At 39.4% G+C, this 21,861-nt stretch overlaps 1 protein-coding gene across 1 annotated transcript in view; it reads right to left on the bottom strand.

Moving 5' to 3' along the window:
* Nucleotides 1–6,155: 6,155 nt before the first annotated feature.
* The window catches only part of EIF2AK3 (eukaryotic translation initiation factor 2 alpha kinase 3), a 75,933-nt gene continuing 60,227 nt past the window's right edge, over nt 6,156–21,861 (bottom strand). The window contains exons 15-17 of the mRNA XM_019757039.2: nt 14,612–14,713; nt 8,613–8,675; nt 6,156–7,352 (exon numbers count right to left, since the gene is read on the bottom strand). Of these exons, the coding sequence (XP_019612598.2) occupies nt 7,152–7,352; nt 8,613–8,675; nt 14,612–14,713 (366 nt within the window). The 3' untranslated portion in view covers nt 6,156–7,151. The remainder of the gene's footprint in view (nt 7,353–8,612; nt 8,676–14,611; nt 14,714–21,861) is intronic.

Here is a 21,861-nt window from a genome sequence, read left to right as displayed (position 1 = left end):
ATTTTCGGGGAAATACCGTAGTAGAATTGCCCATGGCCCAGCTGCTTTTTATCTTGTTGCTGCCAGCCCAAGAGTTCCAGCCTGCTCTCTCAGCAGTCAGGCTGGGGAAAGGCTACAGAAAGAGTGTTGAAATAAACCTAAAACTCACTCATAGTCTATCAAAAACATTAATGTGCATAGAATCACTTGGGGGCTCCTGTTAAAATGTGAATTCTGATCCAGCAGGTCTGGGATGAAACTGGAGAATCTGAGTTTCTGCCTACGTGCCAGGTCCAGCAGCCACACTGCGAATGGCAAGGCCTGTGGTTCTTAGCCTTGACTGCACCTGGGAATCACGTGGGAACTTTAAAAAATCCCTATGTTGGGGCTCCACACCCAGAGGTTGTGATTTCTGAGGCTGGAGCGCAGCCTGTTGGCATTTTTTTTAAGGGCCCAGTATTCTAAAGTTCCGTCAAGATATAGAAGTGGTGCTTTGGAACCAGAAAGGGAGCTTTTTTAAAATGTAGGTTCTAGGGCAAACGCCCCTAAAGCTTTTGATTCTTTACATCTTGGAAAAGCATCCCCCTCCTAAATGTGCATTTTAGCAAGCATCCCTGGAGAGTCCGCTGCAGGTAAACAGCACTCACTCTGGAGCCAACCCCTCCCGAAGAAGCCCCAGGGCAGTGATTATTGCAATCAGATGGGGCAGGATTGGGCCCCAGGCTGCGGCAGGGTAACAGCGGGGAAATCACTTTTAAAGAAATAATCCCTTAACTTGCCTTTCCCACTAAGGTTAATATATCTGTGTGACTATTTCTGTAGAATAGATCCCCAAAGGGGAATTACTGCGTGGAGAGGAATTAGCCTTCAAATTTACAGTTCCTGACCAAAAAATCCATTGAAATGCATCTCAGTTTCTCACATTGTATGGAAGAGAGTTTCTTGTCAACACCCTTTCACTCACACAGATAAATCTTTTACACTTTTGCTAGGTAATAGTGGAAAACTGGAATTCCATTTTTGCTTACATTTGTATTTTCCCGAGGAACAGCGAATAGCGAGGTCCAGTTCTTTTCATTCATTTATTTATTTTAAAATACTTACAATTCACCAGTGATTTGCTGATTATACCCACTGAAGTAAATCTTTAGTAAGCCTCCGTTTTCTCCTCTATAAAATGTGGGTAATATTTCCCAAAGTTGTTGTGAGGATTAGATGAGATTTCATGAATACACAGTGCCTAGTAGAGGACTCGGTATGCAGCAGGCATTCCATTAATGTTTGCCTTTTAAACTCACGAAGGAGCCCATCTTCTTGCTGCCCAGCAGGGCTGCGCCTGGGCTAGGGTGGAAGGCGGATGGTACTTAATGACCGAGAAGAACTGCTCCTCACACTCACCTCCCTTCCTCCGGTGCAGCCTACACCCCCGCCACCCGCCTCCCCGCCGCCGGCACCGCACCTCCATTGGCCACTGCCCACTGTACTCACGGCCCAGCCAGCCCTCCTGCATCTGCCCCACTGGACTGACTCTGACACCCAGGCTCCCCAAATCCCAAGGCGCCCCAGCCTTTCCTCGGTGTCTTGTCGCCCCCACGTGGCCAGTGAGAGGTCTTTCTCCCCAGGCCCTGTCTTTGCACCAACAATTCTTGGCGCCGCTCCCAGCCGCGCGGGAGCCAGATTCCCCGCCCCAGCCCAGAGAATGGACACCGCAGACACAGATCTTTGATCTCCAAACCCTGGGGCCACACTGCGCCCCGGCAGCCCGCGGAGTCAAAAGAGGGAAGACTCGCAGGATGCCTCCTGACCCGCAGTTTAGGGTCAAAGTCCTGGAAGAAAGGAATTCCCAGCACTCCCCTCTGTCTCCCCCAAGGGCAGCCCCAAACCCCTCAGTATAACAAAGGACATTTCTTGATTACTTTAATAACCATTCTTTCTTATTAGCATAACACGTTTTCCACACATAATCAAATGCCAGCCTCAGGTCCTTGTCATATGCATGTTCAATGTCTGCATTTTTGCAGAAACAAAGTTTCATTTTGCACACTTACCTTGCATATAATCGCATATTTTACTGAGATTGGTTTTCTTTTCCTCCTTCACCTCCTGTTTTCTTCCTCTCCACTCCTTGAGTACTCAAGGGGAGGGGGTTCTTTCTGTACCTTCTCCTGATCATTTAACCATAGATTTTGCATATATGTACATATTTGTATTAATCTAACCCAGTTACGTCATTTAATCCTCACAATAACTCTTGACCAATTATGCCCATTTTAGAAATGAGGAAACTGAGAATATGATTTCATTTTAAGTCTATTGAGTACTTACTGCTTACCAGCTTCTATGCTAAACATCATCTATTTTATCCCTTAATCTTCACAATGTGCTATTTGTAGTTAAGGAAACGGATTACAGAGCTCAAGGAAAATTGTAAACAAGTAAGCAGTAATGCAGCAGGCTATGATTGCAAAGCCAGGGCTATCTTGTTCCCTGTCACTCCTCTAAAATGCCCTCTGGACTGAAGGGAATTCAGAGAAGTAAGAATTGTTATGCTAATAGAGGAGTGGAATGATAAGTGGATTATTACAAGCATCCTGTTATGTTACTGTAGTTATTTTAATCATTGTTTTCCTCACATGTAAAACAGCAATGAAAATATCTGAGTTTCAGAGGTGCTAGTGGAATTTAAAGGAGACCACGTTAAAGCCTTCTAAACTATAAGGCAGGACACAAAGAAAATATCAATTAAAATATTGTAAATGCAGTTTATTGGTTTTCTTTTTCTTGTTTTACGAATGTAATATTATTAATCCCCAAAGCAGTTCATCCGTTGGAAGAAATAAAACAACACTGAGATGCATACTGAAGTTCATCATCTTCTCCCTCATACGTCCTCCCCCAACTCCTTTCTCCTAAGGTAACCAGTATGGTGTTTGGTGTGGATACTTCTAAACTTTCTTTGTGCCCATGAAAATATTTCATTTAAACAGATATAGAAGCTGTCTTGTTTGGTTGCAATTGAACTATGCATGTTCCTCTGCAACTGTTTACTAATTCCACTCAGGCTGCTGACTCTTGCACAACATCTATAGTATGAATGCGTCGTCATTTACTCAGTCATTATCCTGAGTATTTCTTCCCCCTTCATTACTTCTCACAAACACTCTCACTCCCTCTGAGCAGGTTTGTGACCTTTCTGGGTAGTGAAAATTCTACCAGGTGCCTGAGCTCTGTGCCAGCAAGCTCAGCCTTGTTCCCAGTCCTTTTCCTACCCACCCTGTGGCTGCTAGCTATAGAAGCTTACCCCAGCATTGCTGTCATTATTTCTGACAATGCTCGCTGGGTGCCCTCTAAAAACTCACATCATTTCAGAAGGCAGCAGTTAGGGAGCCACGCACTGCAGCGGCCCCTGAAGAAATCCTTCAAAACTCAACACTGAAGGGCAATGACAGAGGACGCCCCTCTGGGCTGCTGGGGCTGGACGCGGGATGTCTTCGGCTCCTACTGACATGGATAAAGTGGCCTTCTGCCTGCTCCTCTGTTCCAGCTCCTTCTCTCTCCACTCAACCCTTTCTTCCTCACCTGCCACAGTGATCCTAAAATCTCACCATGTCCTTCCTCAGCTCAGAAACTTGCAATGGCTTCCTGTTTTCTCTGGAATAAAGCCCTACCTTTTTACCACAGAGTTCTGGGTAACTCATCATTTTCAAAAGAGAACACCTGCCCTCAGACCTCACCCTCCTTCCTCTGGATGCCAAGCACAGGAAAGCCAGAAGCCGTCTACTTCTCCTTCACCTATATTCAGTTAGTTCCAGTGTCATGGCCTTCCTGCCTCAAAAATAATTCTCAAATTGATCTATTTCTCTGCGCTCACACTATTGAGAATGCCTTTTCTCATCCCTCGCCTTTTCCCACAAGCCTTCCCCTGGGCTGTTCCTGCCCCTTGCCGGTCTTTCTTTAGCATCAGCCCAAGCAGAGGAACCCTGCTCCAAGCAGGGGGCGTGAGTGAAGTTTAGGGAAACTACAATTGTTGGCAGGAGCTGGGGCACACGTTGCTCTTGTTTATTGTTTTAAGTCATTGTGGGGCAGAGCCCCAGAAAGTAGTTTCCAGGCTCTCGGCCTCACATAGAAAGGTGCTGGCTCAGGTAGTAAATGGCCATCAATTGTGATTGCATGGCCATCTGCTGTGGCTAGTTGGCTGTCAGCTGTAACCAGTGAGCCATTGGCCACTAATATAACTGCTGTGGCTATGCTAGCAGCAAATGGGGGCTAGCAAGAAGATGGTGGCTGAGCTAGCAAGCGCGGATTGCAGTTAGGATGGTGGGTTGCGGACAGTGTGGATCCAGCCTCCAGTGAGACTATAGTGCCGCCAGCGAGAATATAGTAGTATGACTCCCCTATCTATGGCTCTGTAGGTGTTCCTTTTTGGCCTCATTATATTCTGCGTTCTTATGTGGGGAGCGGGACCAGAGACCCCGCAGGCCGCCCTGCACGACAAATGGCGCAGCAAGCAGGGTGCCCCACATGACAAATGGAGCAGCAAGCAGGGTCTCCTGCACGACAGTCATTGTCCACTTGAGGTTAAATTTAAAGGCAGTTTATGGCAAAAACATTGTCATGCAGGGTGTCATGCGGGGTCTTTGGTCCCGCTCCCAATAAGAACACAGGATATGGTGAGGCCAAACAGGAACACCCACAGAGCCATAGATAGGGGACTCATACCACTATAGTCTCGCTGGCAGCTGGGTTGGAGAACAGGAAGCAAGAGCCACAGGATCTGCAAACTGCCGTCTACTTCTCTCTGCCAACCAACCTCACTTGCTAGCTGCAATCCACCCTGCTAACTGCAATCCGCTCTTGCTAGCTCAGCCACCATCTTGCTAGCCCCCCATTTTTCTGCTAGCGTAACCATGACAGTTATATTAGTGGCCAATGGCTCACTGGTTACAGCTGATGGCCAACTAGCCACAGCTGATGGCCATCCAATCACAATTGATGGCCATTTACTACCTGAGCCAGCACCTTTCCACATGAGGCCGAGAGCCTGGAAACTGCACTCCTGGCTCTGTCCCCACAAACATTATGCAACTTGGTATGGTTGAATTTTGCCGTATCTGTTATGTTCAGGCCAGTCACCTGTGGTCACACTTGTTATGTTGTTCTCATGATGTGTTGTATGTTTGGAGGAGGGGAATATCTTTACAGGTCGAAGAATGTTTTTTTTAATCTCAGACCTCACCTGATTTCTTCTTGGGGGAAAAGGTGAAAATGAGCCCCCTGGTGACAGCTACTGTAGTTGCAGGGATAGAATCTCCACGGGGAAGTCTCCTTAAACAGTGCCTCACAAATCTAGTTATGGAAAGAGGAGGTGTCCCAGAGGTGGGCCAGAAAACATCCAGAACTCCTGCTCAGCGCTAGACTTCTCCAGGAGTAAGACTGAGTGACTCTAGGGGCAGCCGGTTAGCTCAGTTGGTTAGAGTGCGGTGCCTGGAACTGGGGAGCGTGTGCCCGAAAGAAATCAACTGGATCCCTGGCTGGGTTGAAGAAGAAAGGAGTTCAGGGGGCAGCAACTGAAGCAGGCTGACCAAGAAATGAAGAAGAAAGGGGGACACGGGCTGGCTAGGGCCAAGCAGACCCTGGGAAGAAAGACAATGTCCATGCTGTGCTGAGAAGGGAGGGTCTTGATCGATGGTGTACATACTTGGGACGTGATTTTCCAGCTTACAAACTGCTCATAATTTTGTGGAACAGATATTACTTGTTTGTAAAATGGAAGTAATCATGCATTTGGACCCTTAAAGATTGTATCTAGCTGGTTTGTACCGAGTCAGCCCAGCATGCCACATGCCTCCCTGTGGCACATATCAGACACACCGTGCTATCAATACAACTAGCACTGCCACAGACCTCTCTGTGACGTCTCCCTTTAGGGCAGGGTCCTCGTTATGTCCCCAGTCCCTGGCACAGAGCAGGCACTGAGCAAATGTCTGTAGATTGCGAGCCCGGTAAATTCTGAAAAGGACTTGGTCAAGTCTTTGGGAAATAATAGAGAAGACACTTGTTTGGAACAGTTTTGGAATCAGCTTTCTTGAGGGTGTGGTTTAGATGTATGATCGCATTTTATAAATTTGAAATACTACCATTTTCGGGCTAATTCCCCAAAATAAGAGTCAACTATAAATAATTAATAAAAGTTTTATTAAATCATTTAGACTTGAAAGAAGTCACAATAGTTAACACACTTAAGTGCGTTCTGTATACCACCAATCCAAATGGATTGAGTTCAGAATTTTTATAAATAAAAAATAAACGTATTTACAGTGAAAAAAAAAAGTTAGCAAGGTAGATGATTTAACTGTTATCTATAATCAGTTTCAGGACAGTACCAACCTACAGGATTACATATAAGACATGTTAAGATTTTATTAGGTTTAAAAAGTCCATAATTAAAGAAGTTAGTTGTAATATGTGATTCATTTCTTACTACGGCTTTTTTTCATCCCAAACCTGAACTTCTGACCCATTTACATAAAAAGTTTTATGATCCCTTTTTTGGAGGTAAAGTACAAAAAGCTCTTAAACTCTCCCAAAAACCATCTAAGGAATAAAGGTATTCAATGCTACAAATGCCACTATAAAACTAGCTGTGGATAGAAACCATTATACAATTTGTGCTACTTGTCCTCCAAAATATTGCAGATTCCTAATTTACCCACCAGGGACAAAAACGGAGTCAGCTTTTTTGGAAATCAGTTTCAAAATCACCACTGTATCTCTAGAAAGCATATTTCTAGAACAACACAGTTACCATATGTAGGGACTTCAATTATTCTGTACTATAAAAATATTCCATTTTAATTCTCTATATACTTTAGGAATTGCTTCCACCTCCCCAGGCAAAAGGTGAGGGCTGTAAAGTGTGGCCAGCCAGTTTCAAGAGACCAACAGAGAAAAAGGAGCGCACGTGAATTCGTGATAGTTGTCTCAGAGTACACCAAAATCAAGAGTTGGCTCAAATTCGGTTACGCCCCCAAATGCAATCCAGTTTAGTTTTGACTTAGAAAAAGTAGTCTGAAATAAACGAGCAAAGAACAAAGTTCTCAAGTCCACAATTCTGGAAAGTCACATTCCTAAGAGGCAGGCTATTCTGTTTGGGGTGCAGGCACGACATAAGGCTAACTGCTTGGCAAAGGGTTCTGGGAGTTGCTGGACTGTCTTGAATGTTTCGTTCCTGATGAACTCATGGAGCGAGACCTCTGTCTGAGCACTGTTTTTCCTGGAAACTCCAAGTCCTCAAATACAGCATTTTCAATGATGGTTGTCGCTTCAGGCCGTTCCATGGGGGATGGAGAGAGCATGTCTTGAACCATCACATACTGAAATATAAAAATTGCTTTGTGATAAAAGGGCCAGGTTTAGACCACTTAACAGTCCCTTAACTCAGGAGCCAGCAAAATTTTTCTGTAAATATATTAGGTTTGTGAGCCAGCTTAATGCAACTTCTCAACTTTGCCAATGAAGTAAAGGTAGCCGTAGACAGTACGTAAGCAAATGGGCATGGCTGTATCCCAAAACTTTATTACAGAAACAGATCTGGCCTGGGGGTCAGAGTTTGCCAACTCCTGCTCCAAATAAATATGGACCATGTAATTGCTTGTTTTCTAATATATAAATCATATCCTTGAAACTCAGACATAATCTGACTTTAAAAGTAAATTCATCTTACGACTACTTATGAATGTACTATTATCGCAATAAAAACTTAAAATATAATCATGCCAGAGATAAATACCTAACACCCTTTTTTTACTTTTTTGAACCTCTATTAATGTAACATATTCTTACGAGTCACCTTGGGAACTGATTCGTTAAATTTGCAAAACATATAACAAACTAACTTCTAGTAAAACATTTCATTTTAGGTTGTTAGTGTACCTCTATATCATTATAAAATTCACTTTAATGCAATCCTTCATTATACTTATAATATTAAAAGATAACTTTAGCCTTTTTCCAATTTGATAATACAAGTCTAATTTACTCCAACTTAATTAAGGAAATTCAAGATTTATCAATGTATACATTTTAAAATGAAATAAAAAGAAACAAAAGCTGCAAAAAGAAACTTCAAAGGTTAATTACAAATGAGTTTCACCATTCAAGACTAGCTCAGTTTTCCCTTCCCACTGTTCTGAACCATTTACTGTGTCACTCGGAGTGGCATAAGGCCAACACACATAATCAATGGAAATTAGTGTCCCCCCCCCCCTTAAAGAAGCCAGTTTTTAAGATCGCTCCCAAATTCACTAAGATAAACAAATTCATGGCATGATCACAACAGCAACTCCGTTCCTGTGAGGGTGTGCTGGGAGCTCGGCCTTCCGGAAGTGAAAGGCCGCCACAATTCCCGTACCGGATGTCACGCAGCGGGGCACATGCGCACCAGGCCCGAGCCCCGGCCTGACTTCCGGTCTCCGCTTCCGACAGGCAGTGTGTGCTGGAGGTCAGGGCGCTTTCCTCTCTAGACCTTTGGCTTCCTCTTCAGTAAAACGGGGAAAATAGTGAATTGACTGCTAAGGACCTTTTAAGTTCTAAGTGTGATTCTAAAGAAAATAAAAGATGAGAATTATACAAACCTCGTGAGGATATTTCTGAGCAAATAGTGGTGGAAATCTGAGATTTCTTAGATCAGTTAAGACCTAAAAAGAAAGAAAAGTTACTTACTTTAAACCTATTTTGATATATAGCTCTATTTAAACATAAAAATATTTTTTGATACCGTAACAGAGTGACTAAGGAGAAAGATTGAATCTTAAACAGATGGAAAACTTATCAATAGCTTTTCCCGACTTGATCATTTATACATAAGTGCTTCCTGTGCTCTTGCCATCTGATGTACATTGCATCAAATCATCAAAATCTAGAAAATAATTCAGGTATAACTGATTATGGTTGAATTGTACATATGATACTGACAGCTGGATTTTAACTGAAAATAGACTGATTTGTATCAAAAAATTCAGTCATTCATGAATACACTTTTCTGTCCTTACGTGGACAACATTTTCTGTTGGTCTCTAACCTTTTTGCATTTGATAAAAAAGAGCACATTCTTTTTCTTTCTTTTCCTTTCTTTTTTCTTTTTTATGAGTGAAGAAAACCAAGTCAATTGTGCTAAATACTGAGCATAAAACTAAGTTTTTGAAAGTTCTTTGGGAAATTTTCAAGTTACTACTTCCTTCATGTTCTGGTTTCCTTATCTACAAAACAAGGATAATAGGGCCCCCCTTGCACCAGTTTTGAGAATTAAATGAGGTAATTCAGGGAAACTCCTTAGCATAGTACCTGATATTCCTTTTGTAATGATGACAAAAACCAGTTTTGAGAAATAAAATAAAACAAATAAGTCTTCATAGTTCTTGAGAAATAAGCTGTAATGTACTTTTGAAAAAGCAAGAGCTGGTTGGCATTTGTTACTTCCCACTGAAGAGAAACATAAGCTTAACTAGAAGAATCTATCCTGCAGGCACTGGAGGGAGGGTTTCACTTGCTGGGAGATAGGTCCCACGAAACCAAGCGCAGATAAATGCCTGAGCCTGGATTCACAAAGTGATTTTTAATCACGTAGCATTTTTTAAACAAAGTTTTTTATTTTAAAACTTAGAATTGAAAAAAGGCCTTGGCTGTAATTCAATGGGAGAAAATAGTCTTTTCAACAAAAAGGATAGCATAAAGGAAGAGACTGAAAAAGTGAACTCCAAAATTAAAACTTGCTGACCTTTGAAAGACACCATTAAGAAAATAAAATGGCAAGCCACAGAGTGGGAGAAAATAGTCACAATACCTCTATCTGGCAAAGGACTTGATGATGGTCAAGTCCTAACAGATTAGTCATCAGAGAAATGCAAACTCAAACCACATCATGATTCAATTATACCCATACTAGAATTGCTAAAATTGTAAAGACTGAAACGTAAGTGTTGACAAGGAAGTAGAGGAACTAGAACTGTCATACACCGCTGGTGGGAATGAATGTAAAATGACACTTTCTTATAAAGTTAAAGCACTTACCACATAGCTTATCAATGCTACCAAGGTGATGACCCAAGATTAATGAAAACATGTCTACAAAAAGACTGTTCACAAATGTCATCGCATCTTTATCCATAAATGATCCTCCATAGGTAAATGGATACATGAACTGTGCTATATATACAGTGGAATATTATTAAATAATAAAAGGAATGAACTGCTGACACACTTGAGTAACATGAATGAATCTCAAAAACTTTATGGTGAAGTCAAAGAAGGCAGACACAAATAGAGCATATACACTGAAACAGTCCATTTATATGAAACTTTAGAAAAGACAGAAAGTAGAATAGTTGCCTGGGATGAGGACGGGCTGGAAGGAAAGGGGATTGACTGGGAAGGAGCAAAGGAAGCTTCCTCGGGCGATGGAAATGTTCCATATTTTAAATGTAGTAGTGGTTACATGGGTATATAAACTTGTCAAAACTCATCAAACTGTTCACTTCAAGTACATACATTTTATTGTTTGTAAATTATTCCTCAATATAATTGAGTTAAAAAAGGACCTCGGTCAAATCATTGAATAGTCTGTTTTACTTTCTCACTAAGAGAATTTCAGAGAGGTTCTGGCTAAACATAGCAGATTTTCTACTAAATTTTAAGTAAACGTTTTCACTAAAGCAACTGCAAAAGGATGTAAAAAACATGATAAGTCTTTAAGGATGAGTGCAATGGAAGGAAAGATCAAATTTTTGGAAGAGAGAAAGTGGATGCAAGCACACCAACGTCCTTAGCAGAGCAAAGGACAGTAAGCCAGGGTGCCTAGAGGGATAATGCCAATGGATAGGGAAGTGACGAGCTGTGCAGAAGTACAGAAGGTGGGGTGAGGCTCAAGGAGGACGATAGGAGAACTGTCTGAAAGTATGTGTATGGAGTGACACACATAAACATGTGAGTTTCATTTTCTGGTAAAACTGGACCACGAAAATGCAAGATTTAGGGTCACTCAACAAAGAGGAAAGGTATATACTGGGGGGGGGGGGGCATGGAAAACAGTAGGATGAAGTGAAGAGCTGCATGCTAGGACAATAAGACACTCTCCATTTGCCACCCCACCCATCCATACTCTTTCTAGGCAGGAGAATGAAAGCTACTTCTCTGGAGAAAATGGTTCTAGAGAAAAGGCCTACAGATAGATGCTGACATGTGGGGAGTTCCCCCCCACACCCCAAGGTAAGAACTAAATTGTAACCCTTACAGAGAAGTCCATTCTAGTCTCCATTTCAGCCCTATTCTTAAGTATGACTAAACAGCTAAGGATCTCATTATCAACATGAGAAAAAAAAAAAAGCATTAAAAACTCCAGAGTTAGAGATGTTGGTAAGAAGGGAAATAAAGGGATAGTAGGAGGGAATTGTTTTGTGGTGATGGAACAGTTGTGTATCTAGATTGCAGTGGTGCACACAAATTTATACATGAGATAAAATAACATGAAACTATATACACACATTGTAGCAATGTCAACTTCCTGGTTTTGATACTTCACTATAATTATGTAAGATGTAACCATTAGGAGAAATTGGGTGAAAGGTACACTGAATCTCTGTATTATCTATGCAACTTCCTGTGGATCTATATTAATTTCAAAATAGAAAGTTTAAAAAAAAGGATCCAGAGGACAAGAGACAATACAGGGAGAAGAAAACTTAAAACATACCTACACACAATTGAGATTCTCAGAGATAAGTGAAGATAAGAAATCCATGTGCAACGAGTGAAATGCTATAAAAAAGGAAGAATCTTGGACAATAAAAACAGGATTGTCAAAATCAAAAAGTAATTAGGAAAGCTGGAATAACAAGTTAAGGCACTCTTGCAAAGAATAGTACAAAAAAACAGAAAAATGGAAAATAGGAGGGAAAAAGGGGGTTATTTATAGGATTAAGTGTCAGGGGTTCCAAGAAAATAAAATAAAAATTGGAGAATAATTTATAAAAAGTAATATAGGAAATTTACTAGAACTGAAGGATTCACATCTTCTAACTGAAAGGACCTACCAAAGTATTAAGTACAGGAAGTGAGGGGGGAAGAAAGATCAATGAAAGGACTAAATTTCCTAACAGCACTGATGAAGGTCAAGTCCTAAAAGCTTCCAGAAAGGAAAATAAAACAGGTCAAACAGATTCCATACAGAAAAACCGGGCATCAGATTGATACGAGCTTTCAATAGCAGTGCTGTAAGTTGCAATGTTCTGAGGGAAACTGGAATCTGGCCAATGTATTAATTATGTGTGAGGAAGGAAAAGAACACATTTTCAGATACCTGGGGACTCTAAAAGCTTCTCTCTCATACATTCTTCCCAAGGAATTTACTACAGAATGTGCTCTAGCAAAATAAGAGAGTAATGCAAGAAAAAAGGACAACATGGATGGCATCTAGGAAACGAGGTATCCAAGCCAGGAAAGTAGGGAAGCACATCCTTTCTTGACAACTTACAGAAGGTTGAGGCGGAATCGTAACACACTGGAGGACAAAAAGCATTGAGAAGACTCCAGGAAAAAAAAAATCTATCTAGAGAGGTAGATAGACTGATAAGCTATACTGGAAGAACAGAGAAAATATTGTTTGATATGTGACAGATTGTGAACATTTGTTAAAAATTACAACAAACGTTCACAGAAAACTAAGCAATTGAGAAAAGGCAATTCTGAAAAAAAGGATTTTATCAGAAAGAAAAGAAAGTCAATATATTATTTGATCTAGCACAAAACAATATCTGCATGGTCAAGAAAAATACTTCATTTAATCCAATTGTTTTTACATAACTACATTTTTTTTACGGAAATAAAATTCACATAAATAAAATTTACCATTTGAACCATTTTAGAGTGTACAATTCAGTGGTTTTTATTCTATTCACAATGTTGTACAACCGTCACCATTACCTAAGTCCAAAATATTTTCATCACCCGAAGAGAAACCTTGTACCCATTAAACAGTCACTCTCCACCCCTTTCTGCCCCCAACCCCTGGCAACTACTAATCTACTTTGTTTCTACAGACTTGCCTATTCTGGACATTTCATTATCAATGGAATCATATAATATTGGTCTTTTGTGTTTAGCTTCTTTAACACAATGTCTTTAAGGTTCATCTGTGTTGCAGCATGTTATCAGTATTTCATGTCTTTTTATGGTTAATTAATATTCTTTTGCATGTGTATGCTACATTTTGTTTTGCCATTCATCAGCTGTTTGGGTTGTTTCTACTTTCTGGCTATTATGAAAATCCTCTCATGAATGTCTGTGTACAAATTTTTGTGTGGACTTATGTTTTCATTTCTCTTGGGTCTGTACCTAGGAGTGGAACTGCTGAGTCATATGTAACTATGTTTAACTTTTTGAGTAACTATCAAACTGTTTTCCATAGCAGTTGCACCACTTTATATTCCCACTAGCAGTGTATGAGGGTTTCAATTTCTCCACATCCTTGCCAACACTTATTATTTTCTGTTTTTGTTTTCTTTTTAATTATTACAGCCGCCCTATATGGTGTGAGTTAGTATCTTATTGTGATTTTAATTTGCATTTTCCTAATGAATAATGATGTGCTTATTGGCCATTTGCACATTTTCTTTGGAGAAATGTCTATTTAAGTCCTTTGCTCATTTTTTAATTGGGTTGTTTGTCTTTTTGTTGTTGAATTTTAACAGTTCTTAATATATTCTGGATACTAGAACCTTATCAGATATATGATCCACAAATATTTTCTCCCATTCTGTAGGCTGTATTTCTACATTCTTAATAGGGGCCTTTGATCCTTTACAAATGTTGGACCTGTTTAATATCCCTTTCTGGAAGCTTTTAGGGTGTTCCAAAATTTAGTCATTTTGGTAGGTCCTTTGGTTAGAAGCAATGAGCCCTTTGGCTCTATGTGAGGACTACATCCTCTTCTACCATGGCTAGGAGTCAATAGGTAAGGTATAAAACTGTTTTGTTTGTTTTTTTGTTTTTTTAAATGGTGATAAGGGCACACGTTTTGGAAATATGAAGGTGAGTACCAGGGCCAACAGCTATTACAAAAATTGAAGGTGACTTATGAATTGGGAAGAATGTGACAAAAACCTACTTTTAAAAGACTTTCAGTACTATCTTCCTTGAAAACCATGGTCATGGTTTATTCTGAGAGGAAAAAATTAATTATGCTTAGTTTGCCAGCTTTTAAGTGTATGAGTGTGTGGCCACTTGTCCTCTGGAAAATTCTCCTCTGACCAACCACCACCATCACTCCCTCTCTGCCCCCACCCCCATTACCCTGTGGTTCCCCTTTCTTTGTGCTTATTACAAATTTACTGATACTGTTAAGTTATGATGAATTTTAGCAACAACAAGGAACAAAAATTCAGCTAAATAATTTTTGAAGACTGAGCTTTTTGAATGGAAGCAAATAGTCTACAAATCCTCCCTATACAGCTCACATGACCCTTTTCACTTGTAGTTAACTGCTGGTATTAAGAATAACTTATTCTCCTTCTAAAATTGTTCTTTTGTAAATTTCAGAGTATCTTCTTTCTCCACCTTTTCTGAGGCAGGGAGAACTTACCCTGACTCTCTCCATCTGGGTGCCAAATGGGTACAACAATTCAAACAGGATGAGGCCTAAAGAAAAGATGTCCACTTTATGCGAGTAGTTGTTTCCATGAATCTGAAATCCCATACAAAGAAGAAACATTAGAAAAAAATTAACAGAGACAATACAATTGATAATATGGCACTGGTGAATCCCAACGTTGACTTTAGTCACTTCTCTGCTTAAATGTATTAGGTTGGTGCAAAAGTAATTGCGGTTTTTGCAGTTATTTTTAACCTTTTGAACCGCAATTATTTTTGCACCAACCTAATAATTGTATATGTAAAAATGGTAGCAAAGAGTTAATCTCTCGAACCTCTTTTCTTCAACTCACTGCAGCAAGAGTAATTAAACTACTCAGCATCACAGAAGGAAAGCCCAGGAAGGGCTCTGAGATATGCATCAGTAAAACTGGCCTGGCAGAAACCTGGAGCCTTGCAATGGGAAAGTTTGTGGAAGCCAGTAAGAGCTGCTCAACTACCCCTGGGGTGACGTTTTTCAAAGTGAACACTATCTAAAGCAAATCTCTCATTTCTAATCACCTTAGTCCTCACCCATTTTTATGAGAAAATGCTCATTACTCCAAACCACTAATCAACTGTGGTTAGCTCTCATTACACCACCTAATTACGGACTACTTTGCATTCTTGGTTGTATTTTTCACGTGTATATTTCTTATTTTTCACAACTAGATTAGGAAGCCCTGGAGGGAATAGAACTGCTTCTTTTGTATTCCCACCATCCAACACTAGGTAAGTATGGAGAAGGCCCTCAATCAATACTGAGTTGTTAAAATGAACAGATGAATTACACCCCAAATACTCCATTAAACAAAGCCTCATTCAAATTAAAAGTGACCTGGAGGGGTGGTTCAAGAGAACCCTTTTGCTTGTGACAATTATTTTAGGTACATAACTTGCCATTTGGCAAAACTAAAGAAGGGCAGCATTTTGCGAATGATCTATACTTTTTCATGGGGGAGTCCCAAGGTCGTGGCTAGGATTACAAACCCTTCACTGCCTCCTCTCTGAGCTGCACTTGGTACGTTTCCCTGGTTACTCCCACAACCACCTGCCTTTATGCACACAGAATATAGAACATCAGATGTAAAGTTTCAAAGATGGTATGAGCTACATCAACTTTACCTCTTATCCCTGGGGTTTGGGAAATATTCAAAGAAAATATGTTCAAAAACAGAGCTTACCAGGGTACAGTGAAAAGGACATCCTCATACAAGAGTGGAGAATATAAACTAACACACCTTCATGATAGGCGACTAGCAATAAACTCCTACTCCGACTTATGGGCCTAATTAATTTCATCTACCCTAGCATACATGGACATGTGGACAGAGATTTGTACACAGGGATAGTTATCTAAGTGATAATCCTAACAGCAAAAATTACAAGTAACTAAAATGTCCAAAACAAATGTTGAGTAAATTGCCTAGCTGAGAGAATAATACTATGTAGCCAAAAATGTTTTGAAGAACATTTAATAATGTGGGAAATGCTTACATTTTATATTGTATCCAAAATTTTACAGACTAGAATCCAATTTTTTTCCAATAAAATATGTATAAAATGTTATAAGATGTATGTATATACTCCATTACACAAAAGGAAATAACCACTGTTAAAGTTTTAGAGATCTCCTAGTAAATGATTTTTCTTTTTTGTTTTTACATTCCTGTATTTTCCATATTTCCTACCCCTACATAGAGGATAGATTAACATATAATGAGGAGGGGAAAGCATTATTAAATACATTTAAAAAAACAAGTGTAGCTTCATGAACATAAAGCGATCTTTACAGAATATCTGAAAAATAAGGAATTAAGTACAAATCTCAAGGGGGGCAGAATGTAATATACCCTTTCAGAGTTTAAGCTGATTGTTTTATCACTGTGTAATACTAGAACGTGGCCTGTGTTTCCTGGTGATTACAACCAAGAACAAAGTAACTATGGTCTGTGCTCATTTTCTCCTAGAAGGATAAGAAAATTAAGAGCTTTGATAAAAAATATTTTAAAACAATGTCTTAGTACAGCTTCTGAAACTTGGGTAAGACAATTCATACAGCCAAAGTATTTTGAGAGACTTCTTAAAGGGATGTTTTATAAAGTGACAGTTTTTGTATTTAAAAATACAGAGGCATAATAAGAGGTTTATTAAGAGAATTAAGACTGTCCATTTTTAACTACCGTATTTTAACTATCATACATTGCCATGACAAAATTTCTGCAGCTACTCTTGATTTTCTGGCATTAACAACAGTAACAAATATTGTGGGGCCGGCGTGGTGGCTCAGGTGGTTAGAGCTCCATGCTCCTAACTCCGAAGGCTGCCGGTTCAATTCCCACATGGGCCAGTGGGCTCTCAACCACAATGTTGCCAGTTCAATTCCTCGAGTCCCGCAAGGGATGGTGGGCAGCGCCCCCTGCAACTAAGATTGAACATGGCACCTTGAGCTGAACTGCTGCTGAGCTCCAGGGTGGCTCAGTTTGTTGGAATGCGTCTCTCAACCACAAGGTTGCCAATTCGACTCCCGCAAGGGATGGTGGGCTGTGCCCCCTGCAACTAGAAAACGGCAACTGGACCTGGAGCTAAGCTGCACCCTCCACAACTAAGATTGAAAGGATAACAACTGGGCTTTAAAAAAAAGGCCTGGAAGTACACACTGTTCCCCAATAAAGTCCTGTTCCCCTTCCCCAATAAAATCTTTCAAAAAAAAAAAAAATATATATATATTGCATCCCTTGTCATCAATCTCTTTCTCAGATGGCAACCCTCACCTCCAACATATGTACACACGTGTGTAGACAACACACACACACACACACACACACACACACACACCAGTACAAGCCCAAATACAGTCAGCACAACAGTGGGGGGCGGTGGCCAGGATTACCTAGCTGGTGTTTATCTTTTCACTGACATTCACATTCACTCATCTTCCAAACATTTGTGCTGAGTTTTAGGCATTGTTTTAAGTGTTGGGGATAAAGTGAAAAAAGAGATAAGCGAGGCCCCTTTTCTGATAGCTTATATTTTAGAGGGGAAGAAAAACAAACACTTTCAGAGAGTAAAAAATGCTATGAAAAGAATAAACAGTATAATGTGATAGATCCTAAGGGGAAGGGCAGGCGAGTCATCTATTTCAAACAGGGTTGGGGGTGGCAGGGACTCATCTAGGGAGCCCTTCATTCACAGGCATATACATCCAGGTAGAATTCCACTTATTCAGTCATTCCTATTTTGTTTTCACAGTACTTAAAGTGTGAAGGTATATTTCCAGCCACTTGAATAATGGTGAATTTTAAAAAATGCTATTAAAAACATTTAGTATCAATTCTGACACGCCTACGTAGAAAAATTGGAAAACACAGAAAAGTCCAAAATACCTTTCAAAGCCCCCTACACAGAAACAGTGACTGCTGACATTTTATGGCTCTTCCTTCCTGTCTTTTTTCCTATGGATATAAATATGTATTTACAGTACTTTGATATTTCGTCCAATTTTAATTTCTTCTTTCACCAGGTCCTGGCCACCTCATTGGACAATGACTCAATTACTTGGGCCAGATTTCTTTTTCTACTCAAGCCAGTTTGGAAACTTTTGGTTGTAAATGATCAAGTATATATAATAATCTCTTATAAATTAAAACCTCTGCCACATGTGTCATTTCTAATTTCTAAATTGATTTGTGGTTTTCCCCCTTTAAGTAGATTTGCTAGAGAGGATTACCTTTTTTATTAAACTACTTAAAAATTTACCACAATGTTGTCGTCTTACTGTTTCACCCATGAGTTTTCATTCCTATTTAACATCTTACAACTCCTGCCCCCCCTCCTATTGAGCTGAATCACTTACACAGTAAAGTGCTTCTACATGAAGGCTTTTCAAATACATTTATCTCCAAATACAATATTGGTAACTTCCTATGAATGTCAATATTTTTCATTTCTTTCATTGTTTTCTTAATACTCTGCATGAGTATTTTTATTATTCATTCAACAGTTACTTAGGAAGGTGTTTGAAATGTCCAGCTAGCCAAAACAGAAGCAACAACAAACAAAAACCCCAAATCAAAACAAACCACTATCATCTTTTTTTATTGCATTGTGATCGCAGCAAGACATTCACAAGTTCTGTTTTCAAACACACTGATGCTTCTTTGTGGTCCAGAAGTTTGAAATGAAAGTGTATCTTATTTTAACTTGTTTATCAATAAATGTTCAAATGCCAACTATATATAAGGCCTAGTATATTTTTCAACTAGCTTCCCTTTTTAACCTTTCTTTTTTGGAAACACACACACAAACACACACACACACACACACACACACACACACACACACTTCTGAAACTTCACACAATCTGAAGTTTCCCCTTTCAGGGGGAAATTTAAACACATTTATTTATTTATTGTCATAACTAATATTTGGCTTTACATCACTTTAAATTTTGTATTTCCATACCTTTCCCTTTTCTTGTAGTTTGCTTTTCGCTTCTGTAGTGATATAGAAGGCAGAAATATTATTTTTAATTCTATTTGCTGAATTTAGGTGCATCAAAGGCAACTCCTTACTCCTATCTTTACTTTCTCTGTTCTTACCACCTTCTGTTTCCTAATCATTATTAATTTAATATGGGAGTGACAGACCCAGATTATTAGGATGACTATATATAAAATTACAAAACTTTTACTATTTTACATTTTGTATTCAATTTTAATTTGGTATTCATATTCATAAGCCATTGACACATATAGTGAATTGGTTTAGCTGTCCACTGCCAATATTTTTATAAGTTTCCCATTCTTAAATTCACTTTCAATAGGTAACATATTCACATGGTTCAAAAAGAAGCATATCGTCAAGTTTCCCTCCCACCTGTCCCTCATATGACCAGTGCCCAGCAGCCACGTCCTGTCTGCTGCTCCCATAACCACTCGTTACTGGCACCTCCTTCTTTACCTAAACATAAGCAAATACACACCTAGCCTCCCCTCCTTTACACAAACCGTTGTACAGTACACTGTGCACACACTTCTACACCTGCTTTTTCCACATAAGAGAATCTTTTCTTTAACTCGTATCTATCTAAAAATGTCTGTTTTCTTTGTACATGAATAACTCTACGACCAGAAACAAGATTCATGGGTCACAGGCATTTTTCTTCAAAACTGTACATGCTGCTTTATTGTCTTCTGGGGTTGAGTCCTATAGAAAACAAACTCTTTAGCTATAAACGTTTCTTTTTCCCTACCTAAATGCTTATACCATTTTCCCTCTATCTTTGAAATTCAACATGTCAAATTAGAGGGTTCTTCTAAATATTTTTTAATTAAATAAAAAAGGAAAATTTTAAACACAACAAAGAAATGCTTGAATAATGTAAAAAACTGAAACAGTACCATAGGATACTGCACTACAGTAAAATAAAGTCCTTCTTCTCAAAGGCAATTCCTATGACTGGTCTCTGATATAACTTCCAAAGATAATCTAATCCAGCCGTTTCACAGAGTGTGGTCCATGGATCCCTGGGGATCCCAACATCCTTTCAGAGGAGGTCTGCAAAGTCAAGATTCTTTTCGTATAATACTAAGACATGATTTGCCTTTTCACTGTGTTGACCATTACACTGCTGAAACCTTAGTATGAATCAAGACAGTGGCAACAAACTGTATTAGCAGTAATTATGTTTTTCAGTGCCACATACGGATAGTTAAAAAACAAAACAACAAAAAAGATAATTTCACTTAAAATGTCCTTGCTGAAGCAGTAAAAATTATTAATTTTATTACATCTTGACTCCTAGGTACACATCTTTATAACATTCTGTGTGACAAAATGGGAAGTAAGTATTCATAAAGCATTTCTGCTCTAAACTGAAGCACAACGGTTGTCTGGAGAGAAAGCGCTTGTGCAGTTGTTGGAGTTACAATATGAACGAGTTGCTCTTTTCATAGAACACCATTTTGACTTGAAAGAACAATTGGTAGACAAACCACAACTACTCTGACTTGGATACTTGACAGACACTGTCTTAAAGATGAACCATGTGAGAATGGCACTTCCAGGAAAACTGGAATTTTGGAAAATTCGCATTCACCATGGGGACCTGATAGGTTCCTAATCCTTAAAGCTTTTTCTGGTGAGATTGGTGGTAATATTAACCAAAGTGATTTTAAAAAAATATTGTATAATGAATTGTGACAACTTTTGGAAAAGTTGCATAACTTATGGAAACAATAGTTGCCAAATTATCAAGGCACAATGTTACAAAATCACGCATGGGTGAAAGATCCCCATTCAAAGTGCAAAATGAACTAAGGATGTTCAAGTAACAGAGCACAAAACGCTTGATGATATGGTTTTAGATTCCACAGGGCAAATGACTCCTAAGAAATGATCACTCACTGAGTTTTGATGTACTATCAAAGAATACCCACAGTTACCTGAAAATGCTATTAAAAAATTCCTCCCTTTCCAACTACGTATCTGTGTGAGATCAGATTTTCCTCATTTACTTCAGCCAAAATAACATATTGCAACAAACTGAATGCAAAAGCACATATGAGAATCTAGCTCTTTTAAATCAGATATTAAAGAGATTTGTAAAAATGGAAACAAATGCCACTTTTCTAACTTTTTTTGGGAAAAACATTTATTTATCATAAAAATATCTTTAGGATGGGACCGGTGTAAAATTGTTATTTTTAATTTAATTAATAAAATTTTATAAATTTCCCCTTTTGAATCTCTAATATGGCAAATACCCATAGATAAAATCCCGTAAGAAGGGGCTGGCCCGATGGCTCAGGCAGTTGGAGCTCTGTGCTCCTAACCCCAATGGCTGCCAGTTCAATTCCCACATGGGCCAGTGCCAGATGGCTCAGTTGGTTGGAATGCATCCTCTCAACCACAGGGTTGCCGGTTCGACTCCCGCAAGGGATGGTGGGCTGTGTCCCCGGCAACTAGCAACGGCAACTGGACCTGGAGCTGAGCTGCGCCCTCCACAACTAAGACTGAAAGAACAACTTGACTTGGAAAAGTCCCTGAAGTACACACTGTTCCCCAATAAAGTCCTGTTCCCCTTCCCCAATAAAATCTTTAAAAAAAAAAAATCCCATAAAAAAACTCTTAGGTTCTCAATCATGTTTACAAGTATAAACAGGTACTGAGACCAAAGTCTGAGAACCGCTGATCTAAGCA

Source organism: Rhinolophus sinicus, linkage group LG05 (genome assembly GCF_036562045.2).
Source record: "Rhinolophus sinicus isolate RSC01 linkage group LG05, ASM3656204v1, whole genome shotgun sequence".
Classification (NCBI taxonomy): Eukaryota; Metazoa; Chordata; class Mammalia; order Chiroptera; family Rhinolophidae; genus Rhinolophus; species Rhinolophus sinicus.
Note: the sequence above shows the minus strand (reverse complement) of the source record. Positions and strands in the feature narration are given on the sequence as shown.